The sequence below is a fragment of the Mesoplodon bidens genome (genome assembly GCF_964165515.1).
Source record: "Mesoplodon bidens genome assembly, chromosome: 1".
NCBI lineage: Eukaryota > Metazoa > Chordata > Mammalia > Artiodactyla > Ziphiidae > Mesoplodon > Mesoplodon bidens.
This window is the reverse complement of record NC_138176.1, coordinates 56,182,628-56,191,623: the sequence shown is the minus strand read 5'-3', so window position 1 is coordinate 56,191,623 and position 8,996 is coordinate 56,182,628. Positions and strand designations below refer to the sequence as shown.

Genomic DNA, 8,996 nt, shown 5'->3' with positions numbered 1-8,996 from the left:
TAAACTAGGAACAAACACAGCCTCATTTTCTTTAAGTCTTAAGTGTGCTGTGAAGCTCTGGTAGGAATAAGAGACCTGGTTGGAAATGAAGTATAAGAACATTGATATGAATGATTTTCAACACCACCAAAGTCAATCAAAGGAAAGTATCTGTGAATTCCCTTAAATGACCTGCTGGAGAGTATTGTGTGATAGCTATATTACTATAGTCCCCCTTTTTCTCATCAATTAGTAATGTTAAGGAGAAGCTTGATGATAGAGTCCCTAACGACAGCAAAAATTCTCTCCAATTAAGTAGTCTAATAAGCTACTTAGGATTTTACCACTTAACATTCTTTCCTTCCCATTTAATTTCAGCTTTCACTTGGACGTCATCTGGTTGAAAATCCATCACAGAAAATTACATGGAAAAAAAGATAATGTTGCTAAGTGCTCCCAATGTTCCAAAACCAGCAGAAGCACAACATTTTTTCTAAATCAACCCAGGACTTTCCCTAAAAATTCAGCTCCTTCCTACTAGAAATTAATATATGGAAATGGTCAATATGCAAATTTAAATATCACACTGGCTACTCACCTTCAGTAAGTGTTATATGCATACATTTGGAACAATACAATATTTTAAGGTTCTTGATGATAATGCCTTGGTGTGCATATGTGCATGTATAATTATGCTCATTTAATTTAATCAGGAAAATATTATAGGATCATTTGGTTTTCTCCTCTAAAAGTTCTCTCACTTTATTCAATTAATTAATTCCACTCTGCCCCTTTTATAAGTCAGCCAATGGTAAGTAATGGTTTTAGGGTTAAAAGGAATATGATCACATTCCTTAGGATTTTACCACTGTAAGAATGACAGACAGAAAAGAGGCATAGGGGAAGGGGGGTGGCCTCTTGTCCTTATCATACATCCTAATCAAGGAAAAGTGTTAGGCTTTTCAGTGGGAACCTGGTCCTAGAAATATCCAAATTTTCTGATCATTTCTTCCTGCAAGTTTCCAGCGTCCCTGAATGCTAAGAATTTGCCCCGGGGGCAGTCACCTGGTTACAACAGAAGCCCAGGAAGCAAGCTCATGTGACCCACACATTCCACATGCTTGACTGGAGTGGAGCTTGTGGGACTTTGCAGAATTACTGGAATCACATGGGGTATACTGAGGGGAGCAGGAGGGTAGAGGACATTTAACTTAAACCATGAACTAGAAGAGTAGATAACGTCACGGTAAGTAGAATAAAAATGGCTAGAATAAAAAGGACCATGTTGATTGAAAGGGAAGAAACATGACACAAAGGTCATTGCATATTATCTTTCCCCCACCAAGGAAATCTTATTTTCTTTCTCATAGAAGAAACTTTGTTCCTTTTCCCCAACATGTTAACAGAGACCAGTGAAAAGAAATAGGCTGCTTTGCGCCCATCAACAGAATCTATACAGCATCTTTTTCCCCAGGGATTAATTCAGCTTTTGATTAAATCTTTCTGAGATTTAAATCATGATGTTACAAACCTCCAAGGAGCTCCTCTATGAGTTGTGACCTTATTTATTGCTCTCTGCTGTTTGATAAAGTGTGAAGATTGATTTATAATAGTGTATACTGTGTTTGAAAACAAGGAATGGTAAACAGAATTGCAAAATACAAGATTAATATAAAGTAAACATTGCCAAAAAGTACGTCTTGGTTATAATACTCTATAATTAATACTGAGTTACAACTGTGTAGCTAGTAACACTAGTGTCAAATGAGTATAACAGTGCTCTCAGAGCTGTAAATTATATCCAATGATTAGCTAAATAAGGCTACAATTAAGAGAAAACTGGCAATGCTGAAAAAGGATTTTGAACCAATATCACATTGTATACTTTAAACAGATTAGTTTGGAGGACTTTTGAATGGAAACAAGCTCCTTTTAAATAAACTATTCATATCCAGTGTTCATTTATTTTCGTCAGCCTAATTTTGGCTTCAATAATTATTTTGCCATTAGTGTCATTAAGGATGGAAGCGATTTAATGTTTGAGGACGACATCAAATGAATCCTTTATCTCTAATCAGGATGTCCCTGTACAACACTAGTGGCTACTACTTTTTTTTTCCTTAAAAATCCCTCTTTACCCTCAAAAGGTTTTCAAGGGTAAAAAGTTAACCCTTTAAAAGGAAGACTGTCATTATTCTATTGCCCTTGCTAATTCCAGCCAGAAGATTCAAAATGCCCTCTACAATTTAAACACCAGTGGAGACAAGTCACAATCTGAGGCCTATCCACTGAATCACAGTTGTAGATGAATGCAGTATTTGGGTAAGATAACAGTAAGTTTTTATTTTCTATTTTGATAAAATAATTGGCAAATCTTACAGTGCTATAAAATAGACAGAGAGCCATGGGAAGTGCTTCTTGTGTTATTTAGCAGATTTCGATGTACTATTGATAGCTCTATCACATTTCCAATAATTACGAATACATTTTTCTGTAGGAGAAAGGGTGGGGCTGGGAGCTGGAATATATTTAGTCACCTTTCCCCATGGCTAGGCTTATGCTGAATCTTGCAATGCAAGTGGCTGGGAGTGAGGACCACATCTGAAATCTGGACATGGCAGAGCACTAATAACATATTCTCTGCAATCTCTGTCATGAAGATCACCAATCACCTACAAGGCACAGTGGACATCCTGACAGCAAGCCGTACCAGCAGCAATCTATCAGCTTGTCCCATATTTAACCTGATGACTTACATATGACGGGCGGACAGGGAGATGCATTCTGTTACAAGTCTTCAAAAAATATTCAGTCCATGCTATACACCAGAAACTAACATAACATTGTAAATCAACTGTCAATAAAAAGTAATTCAGCCCATTAGAGTAGAATTGCTTCCTAAGCTGAAATATTTAGCAGGTTTCTCACTAGGGGCAGTGGCTTGTACTTAAAATGCACACTTTCCAGGGTTAAGTACAAAAACAGAGCTAATCCGTTTGATAAAGTCCCACATCACTTCTCATTATAGAAATCACCACTTCCGCCTTTGCCATTTGAAAGGAGACAAGGTAAAATACAGAAGATGCATGTTACCTTAGAACTGAAATCCATCCATGAATATGGAAAAGCAGGGGGAGGGGGGGGATCCAGAGAGGAAACAGAATAACGATAAGAGAGTAATGTGTACTGATCTGAGGAATATGCCAGAAGTTTGGTTATGATAAATAAGAAAAGCAGAAGTAGATTTGAAACATTCGTTTCCCTTTATTAGCTCAGTGAGGCTGATGTGTACTGCACATTTAAAAAAAAATCACAGGAATTTTCATACAATGAATAAAACCACAACAATACATGTAGAGTTGGCAGGTGGGAAAAAAAAAAGCCCAACAAGGGCTCAACTAATCGCTCACTTTCCCTCTTCAGCATAGTTCAACCAACAGTATTACACTTTCACCTACAAATCTTATAGTAGCTCCATCAAATCAGCAGTTCATATTATTGAAAATGTCTGTCACATAGGTACAAATTTAGAATCATCACATTATATTACATGGCTATTCTAGGTCATCTATAGATCAGGTCTTAGACTACAGTGATTGAAGTTCTCGTTACAGCCATCAAAAAAGGACACATAATCATTACCTACTGTAAGTTCACATCTAAAGGCATGAAAAGGTTTCCTTTTTTTCAACTGACCCAACCATCATACCCCAATAGTGCAAAGTTCCCTCTCTGCTGCTTTGAATGTTGACAGCCCAACCGTTGCTCTCAGAGTCGTTTAGCAAAAATTGATTTTGTTGCACTGGAAGAATTATTCTGCTACATCTCTTGAAAAAAAAAAAAACAACCCACATTTCTAAAGCACCAGTTCAGTTACCAAAATTGTAGATGTGGTACTTACCACAGCATGAAGGCAATGGCCCGGGGTCATCTAAAAATCCTACAGATCTATGCTGAAATTTGCCTCCAGTGATGATGGGGTGCATGTGTTCATTTGAAATATTCTCTCCAAAAATTTTTTTAAAAATAAAAATAAAAGGAACACAGTTTACATTTTGATGGGCTACCCACAGTGTCTGCATAAGATACAAAAGCTCTATTTGGATGGTCTAGTGAGTCTCTCTTTGCACTAATTTTAGATGCAATTTGAAGTCCATGGAAGAAAACTATCTTCATGGTAACAATATTTGTCAGGCCAGAAGGGGGGATAAATGAATCCTCAACATGAAATCTGTAGTGTTGTCTTTTCATAAGTAAGAAAAGAAACCAAGATTTTTACTCATGTCAACAATCCAGGGCAAAAAGGAGAATGTATTGAAAATCGGATCACAAAAAATTTAAAGGCAAAATAGAGAAAGCATCTGGTCCTTGAACACATAATATGATTTACTAAATATTGATTTCTTAAAAATAATTTATTGCTCTTAATAGTCTTTTTTTATTCTTATTCTACAACAGAAGATACTCAAAATTCAGAAAGAAAGACTGTAAACTTTAGTTTGGCGTCCACACAGAGTTAAAATACCTGCATTTAACCTACGGAACAACAAGAATTAGGCGGATTAAAGATGTGTTACGGTCGTAACGCAGGACCTGTGAACAAGTTCTTTTATTTCATAGTATTTTTATTGCTTTCTATCTACTTAGAAATAAGAAGCCAAAAACTCAAGCAAGCATCCGACAGGACAGACAGTGGATTCACTCAGAACACAATATGCTGGTGATAAATGAATGCAGCTTTCAAAATTAGCTGCATTGGCCTGGGGGTGAAATCCATTTTATAAGATCGTGTTGGGCGAGAGAAAGGAAAAGAACGATTACGTAGTAGGTATATCATGTCTTCCAGAAAAGTCATGTCGGCCAAACTGTAATCGAATCTCAATTTAAAAACTTGAATATACACGCCAAACTTTACTGACTTCCATTCCAGGGCTCCACACTCAGAGGAAATCCTGATGCTCAAAAATGGAGGTTTTTCTGAAGTTTTTATTGAATTTAGCAGAAGCAATGTCATCAAGAACAACTTCATGGTCACGTCAGAGGCCATGCTAGTGCAAGTAGAAACACTGCTTCTGCAAAAGCGGAATTTCCCAAATGAAACACTTAAACTCCAACCTGACAATTGCCATGCATCCTAGGTAGAAAATTTCCACTGGCTTTATTATTTTCATCATCTCATAATTTATAATAAATAGACTATCTGCAACTGATAAATATGTCTCTTTAGTAAACAAAGGAATGAAATATCAGTATTTATACAGGATGCATAACTGTAAAAAATACAGATAAATACCATCATCATACTCTGCCAAGGGAAAGAGATACTGGCTTCAAAGATAGTCTTCAGACACACATTAATTATTGTAAAAATCATACTGTAATTATTACCTCAGCATTTTGTATCAAATTAAAATCACAAAAATTAAAACAAAACAGCATTTTAAAAAGATTTTTGACCTCTAGTTTCAAAACTACTGTTGATAGAGAAAATAAAAACATTTCTTAATGGTTACCCATTGAGAGACTTTACATAAAATCATGATATCTTCTAGAAAAATTTTAGATGAGAAAATTTCATTCCCCTAACAAATCCAGTGTATAAAACTTCAAAGAAAAACAAGCAACAAGAAAATGTGGAAAAATATCGCAGAAGTGGTTAATACCTTTAGGGGGCTAGGAGATTTCTTGACAAGATGCTTGGATCGAAGCTCACCTAAGAAGGGATGGTTGTGCGTAAAGCATCGATTTGTTGTGTTGCACTCAACGGACACACACATTGTCCTTTTTTTGTTTGTTTTGTTTTACAATCAAATATATATAAGCGGTAAGTTCAGCTTCTAAATATGTTAGTGTACAATAATTGTTTCACCTCATAATTACATTTGAATATTCTCGATTAAGAAAAATTTAGCAGTTTTGAAAAGAAGGCTGCATTTACAGTGCATAGCTGTAACAAAAGAAGAACATCATTGTATCGTATGTACACAAAATAAAAATACTCCATTTAACATCTGTAAATACTTAACTACATCAGAGAATGTAGCAATTATACTATCTGAACACATCCCAGAGAGTTCTACCCAACTCCCATTAGTAATGTAACACCGTGCTCGCTCCTCAGGAAGAACCACTGAACAAGCTGCACGCTTGACCATTGACAAGGCTTTTGAAATTCGCTGTGGAAGATCAACATTTTGGACATTTACATGGGTGTCATGAGAAAGGACGAACTACAGAAACTTCAAAATGTTAGGAAAGTTGAGCTCGGTGCCCGAAGTATCCTCTCCCACCCAGATTCCATGGCAAAAGGAAAAAGGAAAAAAAAAAGAAAGAAAAAAAGGGAGAGAGAGAGAAAGGATATGAGTTCTACGGAACCTGCAGTTTCTTCAGGATGGTCATATAATCATTACGTTATGAGAGAAAGCTTGCTTCAAGTTGATTTTGCACTTTCTTAAAAAAAACAGAGTATGGAGGCTGATGCCCAGACATCAGTGGCTGTCATTTTAGGGTGGCTTGTGGTTGGTTGGTTTTCTTTCCTTTTGGATGTACACTTTTTTTTTTTCCTTTTGAATAGAATATGAACATTTTGAAGTTCTAGGTTTTGAGTGTGTCTTCATGGAACTGCTGCCATTTGAAGTGTTTTGCCCTTGCACGCTCTGGTCAGGTGCCCCCAGTCCCCACCTGTACATACACACTTCCCCCAAACCAGGCAAACACACACACATGCGTGCACACACACACACACACACACACTCCATCACCAAGAGACTCAGGGAAAGCAAAGCTGACACCCATAAATAAACATGTGCTTACTGGGTTTCCATTCTGTCTCTTGCCTCTTCAGCAGCTGTGTTCATGTAAACCATTGTTGTTGTTCTTGTTGTATTGTTGTTGTTTTGTTTTGTTTTTGTACAGAGAGTGTAAAGTAGGAGAAATTCCTAAGTATGACTTGCAACAGTCTGTTAGGGAAGGACGCGCTGTCCCGTGAGGTATTCACCGTCCCTCTGTCATCCTCAGCCAGGGAACATGTTACCTGCGTAAGCTTCTCTGGGCTTCTTTCAGTAAACTATCGAAATCCAGAGAGTCATACTTGCTCTTGGTGGAAGCAGGGTCAAAGTCATCTGAGTTTGAATCTGAAAGAAACCCAAGCCAGATTTAGATGTACCCTCTGCTGATGGTCATTAACTCAATCATCTAAGCTAATATTACCTGATTCAAGAGCAACTTATCCAATCGATATACTTTAAAAAATATGCCCAACTTTTATTAGTATATGATATTGGTGTTGGTGTACACATATATATGTGCATATATTTACATATATTTTTTCAGAAGGTATTTATATGTATGAATATTAATATGTGTATATATATTTGCAGAAGGTATTTTTATAGTATATGGTACTGGTATATATACACACCAATATATTAGTTAATTAATTGTATATTTATATATTTATTTATTTATAGCACATGTATATATTTGCAGAGGGTAAGGAGTGATGAGCATTCAAAACAATCATCTATTGACTCATGTTAGACTTAAACACTCCTGGGAGGTAATCAGAACAGACTTTAAAATTTCTTTTCAATAGCAACTTAGTCAATCAATATGCTTTAAAAATAAGCCCCCTCTCCCTTCCTGGTATGTTAAATGACTTACCCAAGGTTCCTCAACCACTTAGTTGGAGAGGTAAAAGTAGAAGCTGGAACTAATTTTCCTATTCAGTGGAATTGATTTCATTGAGCATGAAAGCCAGTTGAGTGGGAGAGAGAGAACTGTCAGAACTTCACCCACTCATCGCCCTGCTGCTCCCCTTTCAGGCGGGAGGGACATACGATCTCCAGTACCTTGAGGGACCCCAGCAACAGTGGCACAAACTCTCCCCACATTAGAAGGTTTAGGAAAATGCTTCATGTCCAGAGAGGGCAAATGCAGCCTCTTTACTCACTAATAGGAGAGGAAAAATATACGCATATAAATAAAGCCATGGTCTTTCTTAGATCCTTAAACTAGTCCAAGTAAGCTTTTGTGCAAAGCTCCACATGCCACTTTAAGTAGCCCTGAACAAAATGGATGTGTGTGAGTCACGTTGGACGTAAGGTAAAATTCTGTCAAATATTTCTGATTTTTCTCCTTTGACATCTACGAAAAAGTCAACTATTTCTGCTGGTCTCTCAGCTTGAGAAAAGGTATCTTGGAAATACAATAGAAAGCCTCTGGCAAACACATTCATTCTTTGGAAAGCACTTACTAGAAGAGAAAACTAAACCTTTCTGGGAAACGTTAACAATCTTACTAAAATATAAATATTTGTGTTTTACCCAGATTAAATTACAAAATAGAAATGCTCGGTGACAGAAAAGGGTAATATTAGATAATATGGGGACTAATCACTGACCTCACAAGGTGTTCTTCTGAAAAGGTTGCAAATCCCTCAAGCTCTCCAGAACCAGGCTGATTCCCCTTCCCCACCAGCTTCAATCTACTTTAAAGACAAGGAAATTCCTTCACTTTTTTTTTTTTCTCATTCTCACCATCCCTTGTCTTTAATGTATTTCTTTTTCCAGGTAAGATGAACAATTATAGTCAGCCTCAGATATAAAAAACAGGACAAAAATGGCCCATCTTTCCTCACTAAAATTTTATATGGTCAATCTTTTTTTTTTAAATTTTATTCAATAGCTATTATTTGAGAGACACCAATTGTACTTGAACATTTGTTACTTTTTAAAAAAATTTATTTATTTACTTTTGGCTGTGTTGGGTCTTCATTCCTGTGCGAGGGCTTTCTCTAGTTGCGGCAAGCGGGGGCCACTCTTCATCGCAGTGTGCGGGCCTCTCACTATCGCAGCCTCTCCTGTTGCGGAGCACAGGCTCCAGACGCGCAGGCTCAGTAGTTGTGGCTCACGGGCCCAGTTGCTCCGCGGGCATGTGGGATCTTCCCAGACCAGGGCTCGAACCCGTGTCCCCTGCATTAGCAGGCAGATTCTCAACCACTGCACCACCAGGGAAGC

General features: G+C 37.2%; 1 protein-coding gene across 2 annotated transcripts in view; it reads right to left on the bottom strand.

The window, feature by feature from the left end:
• Positions 1-3,219: 3,219 nt before the first annotated feature.
• The window catches only part of PPARGC1A (PPARG coactivator 1 alpha), a gene marked incomplete at its 5' end in the record, with an annotated part of 312,376 nt that continues 306,599 nt past the window's right edge, over positions 3,220-8,996 (bottom strand). For both annotated transcript variants that reach the window (XM_081228987.1, XM_081228988.1), the window contains one exon: positions 3,220-7,112. In XM_081228987.1, the coding sequence (XP_081085113.1) occupies positions 7,009-7,112 (104 nt within the window). In that variant the 3' untranslated portion in view covers positions 3,220-7,008. The remainder of the gene's footprint in view (positions 7,113-8,996) is intronic.